Source organism: Penicillium daleae (genome assembly GCF_028827525.1).
Source record: "Penicillium daleae strain IBT 16125 chromosome Unknown utg000005l_segment0_segment0, whole genome shotgun sequence".
Lineage (NCBI taxonomy): Eukaryota > Fungi > Ascomycota > Eurotiomycetes > Eurotiales > Aspergillaceae > Penicillium > Penicillium daleae.
In genome coordinates this window covers 4,569,918-4,585,126 of record NW_026623153.1, presented here as the reverse complement: position 1 = coordinate 4,585,126, position 15,209 = coordinate 4,569,918, and the positions used below count along the sequence as shown (strand labels likewise).

The 15,209-nt window shown below is 51.2% G+C and overlaps 6 protein-coding genes across 6 annotated transcripts; 2 read left to right on the top strand and 4 right to left on the bottom strand.

The window, feature by feature from the left end:
* Positions 1 to 364: 364 nt before the first annotated feature.
* N7458_005819 (chitin deacetylase) lies at positions 365 to 1,817 on the bottom strand (the record flags this gene model as incomplete). Its single annotated transcript, XM_056909201.1, has 3 exons — positions 365 to 928; positions 991 to 1,539; positions 1,629 to 1,817. 3 exons carry the CDS (start codon positions 1,815 to 1,817, stop codon positions 365 to 367), a joined length of 1,302 nt encoding a protein of 433 aa, XP_056767819.1.
* Positions 1,818 to 3,522: 1,705 nt separating this feature from the next.
* On the bottom strand, positions 3,523 to 5,000 carry N7458_005818 (N amino acid transport system protein; the record flags this gene model as incomplete). The annotated part of the gene is made up of 3 exons (XM_056909200.1): positions 3,523 to 3,582; positions 3,655 to 4,107; positions 4,170 to 5,000. 3 exons carry the CDS (start codon positions 4,998 to 5,000, stop codon positions 3,523 to 3,525), a joined length of 1,344 nt encoding a protein of 447 aa, XP_056767818.1.
* Positions 5,001 to 6,805: 1,805 nt separating this feature from the next.
* On the bottom strand, positions 6,806 to 7,684 carry N7458_005817 (GNAT family N-acetyltransferase; the record flags this gene model as incomplete). The annotated part of the gene is made up of 1 exon (XM_056909199.1): positions 6,806 to 7,684. The coding sequence occupies one exon, from the start codon at positions 7,682 to 7,684 to the stop codon at positions 6,806 to 6,808; it is 879 nt and encodes a 292-aa protein (XP_056767817.1).
* A 490-nt stretch (positions 7,685 to 8,174) lies between these two features.
* Positions 8,175 to 9,690, bottom strand: N7458_005816 (uncharacterized protein; the record flags this gene model as incomplete). Its single annotated transcript, XM_056909198.1, has 5 exons — positions 8,175 to 8,290; positions 8,364 to 8,453; positions 8,510 to 8,752; positions 8,826 to 9,289; positions 9,362 to 9,690. 5 exons carry the CDS (start codon positions 9,688 to 9,690, stop codon positions 8,175 to 8,177), a joined length of 1,242 nt encoding a protein of 413 aa, XP_056767816.1.
* Positions 9,691 to 10,359: 669 nt separating this feature from the next.
* On the top strand, positions 10,360 to 11,349 carry N7458_005815 (dihydrodipicolinate synthase family protein; the record flags this gene model as incomplete). Its single annotated transcript, XM_056909197.1, has 1 exon — positions 10,360 to 11,349. The coding sequence occupies one exon, from the start codon at positions 10,360 to 10,362 to the stop codon at positions 11,347 to 11,349; it is 990 nt and encodes a 329-aa protein (XP_056767815.1).
* Positions 11,350 to 13,138: 1,789 nt separating this feature from the next.
* On the top strand, positions 13,139 to 14,980 carry N7458_005814 (MFS transporter; the record flags this gene model as incomplete). Its single annotated transcript, XM_056909196.1, has 1 exon — positions 13,139 to 14,980. The coding sequence occupies one exon, from the start codon at positions 13,139 to 13,141 to the stop codon at positions 14,978 to 14,980; it is 1,842 nt and encodes a 613-aa protein (XP_056767814.1).
* Between the last annotated feature and the right edge of the window lie 229 nt (positions 14,981 to 15,209).

Here is a 15,209-nt window from a genome sequence, read left to right as displayed (position 1 = left end):
ACCCAGTCCCGCCAGTCTGCCAATCAATCGCATTTGCTGCTAAATCCCGAGAGTGGTCCTCGGCATTAAGTTTAGCTCGATTGTGAAGATCGTCCTGGAACTCTCTCAAAAAGTCTATTTCCATCATTCTCGTTACTAATTTCCCTCCTTGCCGGTCTTATTAGCCGCCGTACCTAATCGTCAGCCCGCTTCGACACACGAACATGCGCTCAAACCTGGAGAAAATGATGGGCGACAACAATTCCATGTCACTTTGGAAGCAACACTTCATAACTTCAACGGGCAGATAAGTTCTGAGCGATCTGGCCATACCCAGACTTGTCAAGCTGAATACTCGCGGAATGTCACCACAATAATCTCTCGTTCATATCGAGAACGCCCAGCACGTCAATACCCACACCACGCCAGCCCCTACAACCTTGGCAGTCGTCCCAGAAAGCTTCGTGCCCGTTCCCGTCGCTGATTGGCTCTTTGCGATCGTACTATTTGTGCCACTGACAGTGGTATTGCCCGTCCGGCTTCCAAAAGCCCCCTCGCCGCCCGACACCGCGCTAGGCGTAGCTGTAGTTGAGGTATGGACGGTGTCCGTTGTGGTCGAGTTGGTGCTGCCGGAGACTGACTTGGCAGTGGAACTAGATGTTGAGTTGTGGGAGCTGCCATTGAATGGCTGGCCCGTAGTGGAATTCCGATACCAATTTGCCGGGGGGTCGCTCATACATTCGCCATACAGGGCTGTGGAGTAGCCAGCAGCACGGAGGGTATCGATCATATAGGTTGTAAAGGTGTGGACCGTTTCGTCGTGAATATCGTGGGCGAGGGAGATGAATCCGCGGGTTGAGGGACTGACGGATTTCAGATTACTCGAAAAGATGTTCTGACTATGCCCATAGTCACCTTGCCAGTCGAGTGTATCGATGTCGTAGTTTGCCTATACCCAAATGTATTCTTAGGCTTTGCAGGAAGCTGGATTTCAGGCAACATATGACTTACAACATGATAGCCTAGGTCTTTCAAGTCACTGAGGCAGTCTGTATTGCAGGACTCGTACGGCGGACGGAGATACGTGGGGAAGAATCCCAGAATATCCGTCAGAGCCATCTCGTTCTTGACCACCTGATCGTACCGCTGCTGGCGGGATAAAGTGGACAAGTCTGCATGGCTCCAGGTGTGGCTCCCGATCTGATGCCCCTCATTATACATTCGCTGGATGAGAGCAGGGTAGCCCGTCTTGGGGTCATTGATCTGCCCTTTTCCACCATTGTTTCCGACAACAAAGAAGGTGGCTTTGACACCATTTTCCTTGAGGAGGTCAAGCAGAGCGGACGTGTAAATATAGGGGCCATCATCAAACGTAAGGGCAACCTTCCCAGGGATGCCGCAGTCCCTGATACTGACACCGTATGGAGTGCTGCCTAATTTTGGCCGGGGTACCGAGGTGGTATTGACACCTGCCGGGGTTTGGTTGGCATCGCAAGCAGGGCCATATTGGAAATGGCACGATGGGGCATCGCAGTAATAGGGACCTGTCCCACAGACTCCCTGGAAAGAATCAGGATTTGAGATAAACAAGTAGCACTCGGCAGGAAATACTATACATTTGGTCCACAGCAGAAGTTGGATGCACAAACAGCGTTATTGGCAGAGGGACCGCAAGTCGTAGCACCTCTCTTTTCTAGAACCCCGTCGTCTAGTGGTCCATTGACATCTGGTGAGCGCCGGCCCAGAGAGCTGGGAGCATTCGGGTTCCAAATTCCATCAACAAGGGCGTAGGACGAGATAACATGGACCAAAAAGGCCACAATTAAACAAAAGTACATCTCATAACAGGATCTTTGAAGAACGGGCGTCGAAAAGAAGGACAAGAAACATTTAGAAAAGGAAGTTTAGGCAACAGCCTTATGAGGTCGGGGTACGCCATTACTATATGCTGAAAGTATAAATATCACAACATTACAAAGGTCCTTGACGATGGAAACTTTGAAGAAATTCTAGAAAAGCATATCAAAGTACTCTTATTACGATCGAGTAATGGTATCACCAAGCAACAGTGCACGTGTAAGGCCAGTCAGCACGTGGGGGTCGTTTCTAGTGACATACTCAAGCCATTAAGCCACTGGATGCCGCCTGGATCGTTGGCTTTTTGTGGCCGACATTCGGGCCGAGCAGGACCAGTGCTAAGCTCTCCCGCGTCAATCGCAATCAAAACAACGAGGTTGCCTGAAACGGACACAATACTTGGTACATAAGCTATATAGACTCGGCCCCCGAAATAATACCGTAACTAATTAAACATGTCCAACGAATTAGATCTCTCGAGTGCGTTTTCTCACGTACCTTGGTGAGAGGGTGTTTACGGTGTGTTCCACCTTGGCCATAATGAGGGAATGCGTCTGATCCTGCCGTGTGTCATCATGAAAATGATCACCCCGTCTGTTGCGCGGAATCGAGGGTTTATACTTTGGTTGAAGTTTGTTGGCGATAAGGTTGAAACTTGTTCGAACGACGTCATGATCAGCTTGATTGCGCTTGGGTTTCTACCTATAGTTGAAGATAACGTCCAGCTATCCAGCCTGGCCGGATCTTGACTCCTGATGTGGAATCGTTCGATCTTAGAATGTTCTTTCAAGACAGAACTTCACTGTCATCCGTATGTTCATGGTCAAGTATCGTCTATTATTCCAACATGGAAAGTAGAAAACTGTTGTCACCACCTCACAGAGTCCAGGTTCTAGCAGGCTCGCGCTAACATTAAGGCCCGTGGCCCACAGATTATTCTGAAGGGCTTGAATTAACCTTAACAAGTCACCATCGAGTTGGGTACCGATCGGCGTCCGCACGGCAGGAGGCAGTTGAATCGGCAAAGACTGATCCGCCCGATGGAAACAACTATTCCCGATCTTTCTCAATGTCTCTCTCGCAAAAGTTTGTGTACATTCCATACAATTCTCTACTGAATAGGGTTTGCACAAAATTCTGCTTGCATCCTGGTGTCTAACCTTCCCTTGTGCAATCATCTCTCTCTCTCTATGTCCCTCTCTCTCTCTATGTCCCTCTCTCTCTCTCTCTATCTGGCAGGAGGTAGCCATACAATGCGTGCGTGCAACCCTAGTACCTAACCAAGCTGTGACAACCTCGTGCAAATGGTAGTCAGGACGTGAGTAGGTACCTAGTTCATGGATGCATAGCACCTGCGATATCTATGTATGCCATGAGCTAACTCGAGTAAGAGGTTAGAATTTAGGTAGGTCCGGGCATGATCATAAAGAAGTTGAATGTTGGGTAATAAGTCCATGCAGCTATAAATGATGTATGTAAATATACAAGGTCCGCCTGGTAGGATACCGGAACGAACATCTTTCATGACAATGCAAACGTAATTTTGCGCTGTATCTCCGCGCGTCTATCGACTCTATGCCCTATGACAAACCTGCCACATGCCAGCTTCTTCCAGGAGGATCTCGCAGGCCAGCCAGGACACCACTAGACAGAAACAAGTTTCATGAGGAGCCCGCCCTCGTCCGTCTACTCCAAGGGAGCACATGTGAAGACGCCACGCACGGAGCCAGTCCTGTAGTTGATGATCTGTGAACGCATTCCCATTAGCAAATCAAGACTCCTGTCGTCGTTCATTGAGATTCGTCATTCATGACTTACAATATCATCGATACTCGAGTAAGTACCGGCCACCAGAATGATCAGGCCAATCACCAGAATAAAGCCGTTGATGATGGTCAGGATCAGATTCCGGGGCTCCGTCCAGCTGCCCTTGCGGATGAGAAGGAACCACATCAGCGAGGGGAAGTAGAAGCTGAAACCCGAGATGAACAAGGCAGACGAGATCGAAAGCAAATCACTGAAGAATGGAATCACCTCCGCGATGATGAAGGCGATGATGGTGGCTGCGGTAATGACACCCAGCCACGTGAGCCAGCCCATCTTGGTGTTGATGAACCGGATTGGGGAGTTGGCAAAGATGCGACCGTGAATCAAGCGCCCAAAGACCACCGTGTTGATCGATCCACTGATAAAGATCACGGGAAGGGCCACGCCAAAGGCCACTCGACTCAGGGTACCGCCTGCGGAGAGGAGCGCCGGGCTCTTCACATCCTGGCCAACGAACGCATAGATAGTCGCACCGGTCACAGTGTAGATCACAATTTCAGTGATACCCAGTGTCCAGATCGACTTGACGAAATCGCGGGGGTGTGCATCTCATCCATGAAGGAGAACTGGCACATGGCGAAACTGTAGGCGAAAATGATGTTGGAAATCGCAATGAACGCTTCGGTAAAGGTCAAGTCAGGCTTGGGCCAAGCAGACCAGTTCACAGCAGCGAGGCCACCGGGAGCGTTCGTCGCCTGGACTCCGGTGCCGATGATCGTGATACCAATAGCGAACACGATCGATACAAAATCCACGTAGCCGAGAATAGCGACCTCGGTGAAACTAGGCGGGATAGCCAGCAAAAGCAGGATGATGGCGGACACCACGCCAAAGATGACCGAGCAGATGCCACTTTCGGTAATGTTCTGGAAGGCAATGGTTCCGGTGAGACAGTGAGATCCCGTTAAGAAGATCAACTGCAACGCGAGCATCAGATTGATGAGTTCATAGCCGAAGCGACCCCACATCAGACGACCTGCATCGGCGTAGTTGGCAACCTCTGGGAAAGCCAGCTTCACCTGGCCGACGATATAACTAGTATAGATGGCCACCAGACCAAGACCGACACAAGAAATCACACCAGCCACCATCCCCAGGGCGGCAAACGTCGAGGGAATCGACAGACTTCCGAGGGCAATGGCCTCGACGATGAGAACCACGGTGAGTCGTTTCCAGCCGAGACGACTGAACTTCTTGATGCCGTGGCGCTCCACCTCGCTCATCTCGCCGAGCATATCCTTCTCGAATGGCGGTGGGGCGTCGTAGGCATTCTTCTGGCCGTCAGACTCCATGATTTTGTTGGAGTCTTGACCACTGGAGACATCGTCGAAGCCCATCTTGCCAGGAATGGGACTTGGGGAGAGGGGGAGAAAGGGCAGAAGAGGAGGAAGACTTGTCGGATTGACTGGAGAAGAGAAAAGGGGAGAGGTCACAGATGAAGGACGGAGGCAATGGAGCCGGTATAAAGAGAAAAGCTACGCCAGGCCAGCGACTTCGCGCTCGGATCCGGCGTTATCTCTGGGGAATCATCATTTCAGGCGGGCCTGGGGGAGAAACCCACAGGCGAAATGCGGGTTTTCAATGACAACCAGCATTTGGTGATCGCTCCTTGGAGGACCGTCCACACGTGGAGGTACAACGCTGCTCCACTCGGTTTGATCGGCCGCCCAACGAGATGGCCGCAAGCAGCAGAAAGCGGTTCCCTCGGGATCCTGGAGATCCACCGTCTGGCCTCTGGGCGAGACATAGTCTGCGCCCCGATGCGCCCCGATGCGCCCCAGCGGCAGATTCGGGTGATAAGAAGGTTTGGTTCTTAGGTAAAAGAAATGTGACATGGGGGCTTCTGGATGTCATCGGATGGAGACAGTCCCCGCGGTGGACAAGGGGGCATAATGCGGGGAGCAGCAGAAGCCGGGGAAGTCGAGGAAACCCGTCCCCATCGCAGGCGGGAATGCGGACTGTAGCATCTGAGATATCACAGAGATTTTCCATGATATCAAGATGCAAAAGTCTATGCCTTCGTCCCAAGCTTTCGGTGAGCCGCCTGAGCCAGCCACAAGCGAGAGATCCCTGCCGTTCGGATGGCGCCGAGAAAGTCAGAAGAAGCCCTTCGTCAGGTGATCCGCCAATGAGCAACGGAGGGACTGGGCGGAGAAATCTGGCAGAATCCAAATGGAAAACTTTGTTGGACAGTCACGTGATCAGCCGGGAACAGCCACTGGCCCGACCTTCACGTGACTTGAGGGACTTTCTCTTCGGTCCTTGGGATGATACTTTGTTGTTGCGATGATTGGGATGATGATTATCTCGGAATGGTTCAGAATACGAGTCTTTCCCCCCGTACTCGTTAGGGCCAGATCCTGCAAATCCTCCAACTCCTGGCGGAACGCCACCAACGCCACTGGGATTAATCGGGCGGCCCGCACCAGGGCACTTGCTTTTGGTGTGGAAAGCCCCCTTGCGTGATTTGTTGCCTTCGCCGATCTTTCGAATCATCTGGGGCAACGCGGTGTTTCTTTTGAGTTTCTTCGGGGTACCAAAGACTCCTTCGTGCCTGATCATCCTATCATTCAAATGGATCTGATGTAGGCGCATATGTGGGATAGGCTGTGTCGAATCCTCGTGTTCTCCGCCCATGAAGGTCCCCTGGGACCTCCTTGCATGCCTCCCAACCGAGCGACCTGCGGGAAGTTTAGCTGCGCGTTCTGGAAAATTCGGGCCTGAAGGATGACCGAACCCCAGCAATGGGCTGAGACAGCCGTTGTCCGGATTTCGGAATAGCTACCTTCGGGACGTGGTTCCAGTCTCGTGATTGATGAAAGAAGATTGCAGTCATATGCATACACGCCCAACTGAGGAGTATCTGGATACTTGCTCTCATTGCATGGCCATTTGCTTACCGGAAGTATCACTCTATCAACGGGCAGAGCTAAACTACAGACAATGACCCAGCAACTGCTGTCACCAGTTCCGTAAACCGGAGGATGAAACAGGACCAAGCCGCTCGGTATTATTCCTTCGGCAGCGCGGTCCATAAGGTTTAACCAACCCTAATTAAGATTTTTATATGCTAATGGAATGAACTGACCCCAAATTAGCCTGGCCATCTCCATGGTCTCCTCTTCTTGAGCAGGGATGATATTCAGCCATCGCCCGCCTCTCGGATCTCTGGTCGAGTGAGGATCGTGGTCGTATACGCAATCCGCAGACCTGCCCGCTCCGCATTACGTGCACTTCCGTCCCCAACGCGGGTGATGGTCGTTGCCAGGGACACACCCCGGCGTCGTGCCTCGCGGAGACGGGCCTGGATCAGCGCTTGCTGCACGCCTCGGCCCCGATAGTTTGGCAATGTGCTATCCAAATACAGATGCGCCACACTTCCATCGGAGGTCTCGATGCTGGCTAAGGCAGCGGAGCCGGCAATCTTGTTGTTAACCACAGCAACGAATAATTGCGTGTCTGGTCGTCGAGTCGCAATCCTGGCGAGGGCCCCCAGCAACTCCCGGGACCGGCCGTTGCTTTGAAACCCCGCGATAGAGGTCTCAATGAAATCTTCCATCTCATGAGCAGCGACCAAGCGCGTCTCCACGGTACCCATGCCCAACGTGCCATTTGGGGTAGATTCAATTGCCGGGTCCTTGAGAGGACACCAATATGTGCTCAGCAGCCCCTTTTCTTCGTATCCCTGAGCAATTAGAGACTGCAAGGTGGATGGCCTCGCAAAAGGACTGACATGGATCTCTGGAGCAAGCCCGATGACGGCAAACATTGACTCCAACTCCCTCAAAGTGTCGTGGTCTAGGTCACCATCCTTGCCACAGCCCACGGCCCGGTTGAGTTTACCAGTGAAGACAGGCAAGGTTCGGATGACAATGCCCCCATTGGTGAATGACCGAACTACCACATCATGGTCCGGGTAGAGCTGGGCGCACACTTCGGCTTGGCGCCAGATGTGAAGGGCCTCTGCATCCTCGCATTGGTTGGCAAGATGGAGTTCAATCGACCATTGGGGGGCTGACATAGTTGGTTCTGTAAGTGGACTACTCAACCGTTCAAATGTCACCCTCGTTCAGAGTCAAACGTAGGCTCGTTTGAATTAAACAGCCAAGTGAGATGCGGTTCATCGGAAATTACAGAATAATCCAAGTGCCCAACTAGTTATTGTAGTAATGCAAAAGTGTTCTCTTCCTGAAATGAGTCATTTCGTCGACACCATAACCAAGCCATGCGAGTCACATGATTTAGCTTCGGCGATCAGGAAAACTCCCAGCGTCTGTTCGTTTTGTTTACATTTCTGTCAGTATGCAAAGTAATTTTGGAATGATACCTCTTCGAAATCAGACATGTTTGATGGGGACCGCACAAGATTATCGGTCCGTCTAGTAAACAAGCCTGTGGAGCTCATCATCGCGATGCACACCACATACCACGTATTCATTTTTCACGCTACTTGAGTCCCTGGAATCTCTAGGGCTACTATTCTTCTCGAGGCTGTTCCACGTATCACATGTTCATGAAGAATCCTTGAGGCACTGGGTGATTGATCGAGCCACGTATTCCACATTTCCTGGATTCAAACCCGCTATCGATATCCGAGAATTACCTGCCATATAGACATGGTAGTCATCTGTGACAAGAAGTCAGAAACTGAATACTTGAACCTAGCAACATACACCCGACAAAAGGCATTTCCGACTGACCTTTCAATTTCAACACAATCTCTGGGGACAGTCCCAAGAATCCAAACATCCCCGATTGACGAATGAGATGGTCCCAAGACCCAGGCGCCCCTGGTAGGGTTAACTCTTCTGGTTTTACTAAAAATCACTGGTGCAAAGTCCCCTACCAAAGGATATCAAATGCTCGTAGAGTGCTTTCCTCATCGATCGGATGCGACTGCTCATAGTCACCATATCGGCAAACCACATCTCCTTCAGGTCCTTCATTCCCATCACCTGGCTCGCGATTTTCGCCCCGAAGGCAGGGGGGTTGGAAACCTCCGATCGCTGGAGCATCTCGAGCATCGATTGGGTATTCACGGCGGCCTCTTTGGTATCAGTGGCCAACATGAAGCATCCGACTCTCTCTCCTATCATCGCATTATCAGCCCAGTATTCTTGTTCATCACCAGACGCCTGGCGAGCAGGTTCCTCTCAACTCACCATACAGACCCATGTTTTTGGCAAAAGATATACAGATCCCAGCCTCCATCTTCATTTCTCCAACAAAAAGTCGTATCGCAAAAGCATCTTCATCGTAATTGCCCGAGTTGAACCCCAAATACGCGGCATCAAAGAGTGGAAACAGCTGACGAGCCTTCATCAATTGTGCAATCTCCCGCCACTGCTCTTTTGTCGGATCACAGCCCGTGGGATTGTGCGCGCAAGCATGGAGAATCACGATGGATTTTGGCTCCGCGTTCCTCAATGTCGAATAGTAGGATTCAATATCCAGATCCCTGGTTTCGTGGTCGTAGTATTTGAAGCTTTCGCAGGAGAACCCAAGTGAGCTGAATACCTGGTGGTGATTGGACCAGGTTGGCTCGGGGATGTAGATCTTGGGCAATGGAGATTGGCAGACCCTCAAAAGAAGTCCTGCCAGATGCAAAGCGCCCGTTCCCGATAGGCTCTGGCAGGTTGCGAGCTACAGATTCCGTCAACTACCTGTCAGTCCAGCACGAAGGATACAGCGTGCCTACCTTAGCCTCCTGCTGGGCAATAGCTCTGATCCTAGTACCACTTTGGCCGTCGCTTCCCGAAAAGCCTGTAGTCCCAGGATGGGGAGATATTCATGATTCAGCCCTTGAGCTGACAGGGTCTCACGAGCCCTATTCACAGAGGGAAGAACCCAGGGGTTGCCTTCGCCATCACGGTAAGTGCCTTGGCCAAGATTGACCTTTCGGGGAAAGGGATCTTGCAAATATTCAGCCGTCAAGGCGAAGATGGCATCAGGTGGAATGAATCGTGTTTTATTGAACCTGGTCTCTTCCGTCCAGGGAGTCGAGACTGTCGTAGTTAAAGTCGTCATTCTGCGAAGGGAAAGGGGCTGACGTCTCAAGAATAGGTGCGTTACAGGTCGAAAGAGTATCATCTCAATTAAGGATTTCTTTTATTTTTCTTATCACAGAATGAATCTCCAAAACAATCACGTATTCCCGGCTCGCGATCCGCAGTCTGTTTGCGCCTGGATGGAGTCGAGGAAATCGGTGGCCGCGACCGATCGACCGGCAAACCATCCGCCAGCCGAACAATCAAGCATCTGGTTGGCGATAGCCCGGGTTCATGAGTATGACAGGCAAAATAGCGAATAAGAATCATGCAATCGGAGGAAGTCCGACCTTCCCCGCTCGTGGAAAAGCGCAAAGGACAACCCGATCGGCTCGCGGTCCCGAGCGTGTCCAGTTGGCGGTGGGTCGTCGAACGGGATGACGAGCCGAGATGGGCGTCTCGAGCAATCAGAGAGCTCGAAGCCACATACTTGGATCTCTTTCGGTTCCTCGCCGTCTCATCACTGCGAGTGCGGGGGAATGGAGGGGTATTTTGGATGTTTGGTTATTATAAGAGGGTCCGAGTAAGTAAATCGGCCATCTTCATTCTCTTTCCACCGTCTCCTCGTCGTCCTCTATCTACCCTCAGCTCTACCCGGTCACATTCAACAGGAGGCGATTCGATATAGCAACAACAACAAGCTACAAAAATGGGCTCTCATACGGCAGTCTCCCCTCAACCACACGTTCCCCCGTCGGGGGTTTGGTGTCCTGCCGTCACTTACTTCAACCATGCCACAGACTCCCTCGACCTGACTGCGCAGGCCCAATACTTCGCCTATCTCGCGCAAACAGGCCTGGCGGGCTTGGTAATTCTCGGTACCAACTCAGAAGCCTTCCTGCTCACTCGTGAGGAACGCGCCCAGCTCATCGCAACTGCCCGCAAGGCCGTCGGACCCGACTTTCCCTTGATGGCCGGCGTCGGCGCCCATTCGACCAAGCAGACCCTCGAACTCGCTCAAGATGCTGCTGCGGCCGGTGCCAACTACGTCCTCGTGCTTCCCCCGGCGTATTTCGGCAAAGCTACCAACATGAATGTCGTGAAGCGGTTCTTCTCAGAAGTCGCGGCCAAATGTCCTATCCCCGTGGTCCTCTATAATTTCCCTGGCGTGTGTAACGGAGTCGACATGGACTCGGAGACCATCACTGCTATCGTGCGGGAATCTGCTGCCTCCAACGCCAATGGCCAGTCCAACGTCGTTGGTGTCAAGCTCACCTGCGGTTCCGTGGGCAAGATCACTCGGTTGTCAACCACCTTCAAGTCCGAGGAATTCGCAACTTTTGGAGGGCAATCTGATTTCCTCATCGGTGGTCTTGCCGCTGGTAGTGCTGGGTGCATTGCCGCGTTTGCCAACGTATTTCCCAAGACTGCATCGCGCGTCTATGCTTTGTACCAGAAGGGCCAGATCGAGGAGGCCAGGAAGCTGCAGGGTCAGGCCGCGTTGGCGGAAAGTCCCATCAAGAGTGGCATCGCATCGACCAAGTATGCGGTCGCGTATTACACGGCCCCATTAGCAGGCATTGCTGGCGCAGAGGAGATGCTCCAGCCCCGCCATCCGTATGAGCCCGTGGCAGAGCCGGCTAAGAAAGCTGTTCAGGAGGTGATGGCCGAAGTGGGAGAGATTGAGAAGTGTCTGTAAGAAAAGGAAACAAAATAAGAAACAGAAGGTAACTATGATAATGAGGTATGAGAGATAGACCAATGAACGTATCAAGTTTGGACTTCATGATTCAAGCAGGATCCACTAGGTTGGAATAGGACAGCAAAAGACCATCATTCGTAGGTCTATGTATAGTGGGTCGGTCTGTCATCCATCTGTTGATCTGTTGATGAATAATCGAGACAATAATGGATTCAAAGTTTGATTCACGATTCGAACTCTTAGGGAGAGAGGAGGTTCACGTAGCTGTTGTGAAGGCTCACGGAAGAGATCCAGGGGCCACTGCAAGGAAGAACACATCCCATCCTCTACATGAATGATGGTATACCTACAGCTTAATCATCTATCGCCTCCTTCTCTAATATGTCAGTGCTACGGGGTGTTATCATTTTCTTGATTTGACTATGACAGAAAAGCCTCGGTATCTCGAGAAGAAGGAAATTAAGTCCTGCACGACCCACTTGGGCAGCGATTACGTTCTGACAGGATTTGTTTTTATTTTTTTTTTTCTTTGAAGGCACTGGTCGCATCAAATTACCCGGGCGGAGGAATCCCGAAGGCGATGAAATATAATCCATGCATGCAACTTATTCAAAGGATTCCCTTCGTTTCCTCTATTGACTGCCTACTCGGAGCTATTGTTGATAATTGACTAGGTCATACTGATCGTAGAGGATCATCTCGGGGGCAAATATGCACGCCAACTGGTATATACTCGAGTTTGTATATGGCCATACATACTTGGAGATTTTAATACCTTTTGCCTTCAACAGCCGAGGTTCGACAAGGGACAGGGTCCACAGTACCCTGTCTAGGTTCTAGAATATGAACGGAATGATTCGTGTTTTGAAATCCAGACCCAACAATTATAAAAAAATAATAACGGCCCTCCTGGTTTTCCGGGCAGTTTTGATGAAATAGCCTCGGTAAGTGGGAATTAAGCGGGCTCTATCTAGTAATTCGCCCCCACAGGATATCTTGCCACCAACCAGAGGGTCGTACAGTGAAGAATGCTCCAGCCATAAATCGGCATAGCCGATCATTAATCGGGCCGAGTGGGTGGTGCGATTTTGTGTTTCTCTTCGAGTTCTATCGTACGATTGTCATGATAGCAGTCTATGACCGAATTGTGGCAATTATCATTGTGGGAAATTAAGAAGATGTGTAAAGAGATACTACTAGATTCAAATTTACTCTATAGAGAATTATCAAATTGCCAGGTGCAGAGCAGACAGAAGCTCTATATGACGTATTTTTTGTATAACAGATTTTCCCGGTTGACAGCACAATTTGCTTATTCCAATATCCGTTAGAACCTTTTTTATCCAATCCTTTTGCACGAACTAATAGTAGTACTGCACAGTACTTATCATTATCTCAAGGACCAGACGAAGCGCATCTTGCCGACGATGTTGGCCCCCATTCGACCCACTTGGAAGAGAATTGCTGGCCCGATATAGTAAGTCCTCCGGCAAAGCCTCTTCTGTTGAGTAATCCTGCCCAAGCAAGATCGTTATGAGTGCCTATCGAGATCGAACAAAACCAGCGAGGCTCGCCTGGACTCGCATTTTGGTTCGAATTTCACTGTCCGCCTCCTCCACGACACCTATCTTTATTGATCACCGCGCTATTCAGCCCAGATCTTTCATCCTTCCTTGGACCACGGAAGGGATAATTGATAAACTTTAATAACCTCCTAAACCATCCTTGTCCAGTCCGTGCTGACCTCGGTTTGCCGAAAAGACTCCTTTCGGAGGAGTTGGTCCAAATGACGACCGATATGTCTACAACAGAGGCCAAGCGCCCAACGGATCTACCTCGGTCGATTCCCTTTTGGCGACTCGTCACTCAGCCGGGAGCCATCACTCAAGAAGTGTTTGACCATCCCTATGCCGGCTCTGGAACGGATGAAGATCCTTTTGTGGTGCAATGGATGCCGAAAGATTTTCGCAATCCACTCCAGCTGAGCACCCCGATGAAATGGGGTATCACGATGGTGGCTGCCATGGAGACCCTTGTCGTAGCCCTTGTCTCATCGGCCTATACTGGCGGCATTGTGCAGATTGAGGAGCAGTTCATGATCACCACCGAAGTTGCTACTCTAGGAGTCTCCTTGTACGTGCTGGGCTTTGCACTGGGCCCTCTTCTGTGGGCCCCGATGAGTGAACTCTTCGGTCGTCAGGTTGTGTTCATCGGCACCTACTGTGGTTTAACCATCTTCTGTGCCGGAACCACAGGGGCGAAGAACATTGCAACACTTTTGATATTCCGCTTCCTGGCAGGTGCCTTTGGATCCTCACCATTCACCAACTCTGGAGGAGTAATTGCGGATATGTTCTTGGCCCGCGAACGAGGATTGGCCCTGTCGGCCTTCGCGCTGGCCCCCTTCTTGGGACCAGTCATTGGACCGATTGTGGGTGGTTTCTTGGGCATGAAGGCCGGCTGGAAGTGGGTGATGGGTCTGTTGACCATCCTCTGCGGCGTGATGTGGTTCTTTGGTGCTGCTTTAAAGCCTGAGACGTACGCGCCTGTTCTCCTTCGTCAGCGCGCAAAGACACTTTCAAAATTGACCGGAAAGGTGTATCTGAGCAAGCTCGATATTGACCAAGGTCGTCCCGTCCCTAAGGAGGCCATGAAGACTGCTCTCTCGCGTCCGTTTATCCTCCTCTTCCGCGAACCGATCGTCCTCTTGCTCTCGATATACCTCGCGATTATTTACGGCACGCTCTATATGCTGTTCGGTGCCTTCCCGATTGTATACGAAATCCATCGCGGATGGAACCAGGGGGTCTCTGCGCTGGCCTTCCTAGGCGTGATGATAGGCATGTTTGCCGCGATTGCCTACTCAGTCCCCGAGAACACTCGTTACAGCAAACTTTTGGAGAAGAACGGCGGCTACTCACCCCCAGAGAGTCGTCTACCTCCTTGTATGATCGCCTCAATTGCCCTCCCCGCCGGTCTCTTCTGGTTTGCCTGGACAAACTCTCCTGATATTCATTGGCTCGCGAGTATTGCAGCTGGCGTGCCTTTCGGCTTTGGTATGGTTCTTGTATTCCTAAGTGTCTTCAACTATCTTATTGATGCCTACACCATCTTCGCTGCGTCCGTTTTGGCTGCCAATTCGCTGCTGCGATCGCTATTCGGGTTTGCCTTCCCCTTGTTCACAACATACATGTTTGAGAACCTGGGCATCCACTGGGCCTCATGTGTCCCGGCCTTCTTGGCCCTGGCATGTGTGCCCTTCCCCTTTGTGCTGTACAAGAAGGGCTTGGCGATTCGCAAGTACTGCAAATTCTCTGCCCAGTCGGAAGCCTTCGTTCAGAGCCTTCTTCGGGGTGACACCGAGAAAAATGCGGCCGCTGAGGAGGAGGAGCCGTCCCAAGCCGATCAGTCGACCATCGCCGAGGCTGCCACTCGGGTACCATCGACAGTCGAGGAAGAAGGTGCCCCATCGCACGCTTTACAAAAAGAAAATGACGCCGAAGTGCTCTCGATCCATCGCTCCCTCTCGCGTGTCGACACTCATACCTCGCATATTCAGCGGGTGCCCACCTACGATGCCAATCCATACAACATTGACCGGATGCACACCCGCGAATCTTTCAAATAATGGAAATAAAAGGGGGGGGGGGGGGGGGGGGAAGTCAAGATGACACCTGGGAAGGAGGGGGTGTTCACTGACGTTAGTTGAAGAGGCGGGGGAATTCTCGGATCTCCAAGGATATCATTTATTGCATCTATCTGGTGTTTTTGTTTCTTTTGTTCACGGGTTATACCACCATATAGACATAATCATGACTTTTCAATTCCTTTCATATCTCTGCTATACAAAATGCATC